At 49.2% G+C, this 1,293-nt stretch overlaps 1 protein-coding gene across 1 annotated transcript; it reads right to left on the minus strand.

Moving 5' to 3' along the window:
* Positions 1-614: 614 nt before the first annotated feature.
* Positions 615-968, minus strand: LOC129494586 (interferon alpha-1/2-like). Its single transcript, XM_055301506.1, has one exon. It carries the CDS (start codon positions 966-968, stop codon positions 615-617), a length of 354 nt encoding a protein of 117 aa, XP_055157481.1.
* Between the last annotated feature and the right edge of the window lie 325 nt (positions 969-1,293).

Here is a 1,293-nt window from a genome sequence, read left to right on the forward strand (position 1 = left end):
CAATGGAATATTACTCAGCCATTAGAAACGACAAATACCCACCATTTGCTTCGACGTGGATGGAACTGGAGGGTATTATGCTGAGTGAAGTAAGTCAATCGGAGAAGGACAAACTGTATGTTCTCATTCATTTGGGGAATATGAATAATAGTGAAAGGGAATATAAGGGAAGGGAGAAGAAATGTGTGGGAAATATCAGAAAGGAAGACAGAACATAAAGACTCCTAACTCTGGGAAATGAACTAGGGGTGGTGGAGGGGGAGGAGGGCGGGGGGTGGGGGTGAATGGGTGACGGGCACTGAGGGGGACAGTTGTCGGGATGAGCACTGGGTGTTATTCTGTATGTTGGTAAATTGAACACCAATAAAAATTAATTTATTAAAAATAAATAAATAAATAAATAGTAAAGTAGAGAGATGGGCACGGTTATCTGAAAGTAAGCGGTGTTTGTCGACTTGACTTCATGGCGCTGCCCCGTCCTGAACACGTTCGACACCCCGATTGCCTTCGTGTCACCGTGATGGCAGACGTGAGCTTCTCTGAGGTGGCAGGACACGTGCAAGTGTGCTCTGATCAGTTAGGGAATGTCATTTCCGTGCGGACCTGGGCGCGTCTCATTTCCTCCTCCTGATTCTTTCTTGCAAGATTGTCGAGGAGAAGAAGGATCTCCCGATTTCTGCTCTGACCATCTCCCAGGCACACGGGCTGTGGTTCTTGTCTTGCAGGTAGAGGGAGATCCTCTGGAAGTAGGTCCTCAGGGTGGAGTCCTCATGCATGAGGGGGGTCTCGGCCAGCCCTGCCTCCTGCAGGGGACAGGCCTCCAGGTCATTCAGCTGCTCCGAGAGCCCCAAGCACAGTTCGTCCAGGAGAGTCATGTTCCAAGTTGCAGAGGACATGTCTGTGCAGAAGAGGTGGAAGACCTTCTGGGTCATCACAAGATCCAGCTTGCCAGTTGTCTCCTCTTCCATCCACTAAGGAGACTTGTACACAGCAGAGACCAGCCTGTCCTGTGTCTCATTCAGGGAGCTGACACCCACGGACCAGTGACTAGCCTACCGAGTGCCCCATCCCCATAAACGGAAAATTTGGTGTACTAGAAGTGGCAGGACCACACTTTATTCTGGAGCTTTGGTCCTTTGCAGGACTGGCCATCCATCTCTTAAAAGCAATTCCAGCATCCTGGAATTGCCACTAGGGGACATCCATCCAGTAGTGGAAAAGAGAGAGTTAGAAACCCAAAATGTATTCTAATGGGAAAGCATGCGGTAAATGGAATATGCTGTTTATGGAGAG

Source organism: Nyctereutes procyonoides, unplaced genomic scaffold (assembly GCF_905146905.1).
Source record: "Nyctereutes procyonoides isolate TBG_1078 unplaced genomic scaffold, NYPRO_anot_genome, whole genome shotgun sequence".
In the NCBI taxonomy this organism is placed as follows: domain Eukaryota; kingdom Metazoa; phylum Chordata; class Mammalia; order Carnivora; family Canidae; genus Nyctereutes; species Nyctereutes procyonoides.

Excerpts from the sequence above, each read along its gene's own strand:
- LOC129494586 (XM_055301506.1), bottom strand. The coding sequence starts at position 968 with ATGGAAGAGGAGACAACTGGCAAGCTGGATCTTGTGATGACCCAGAAG.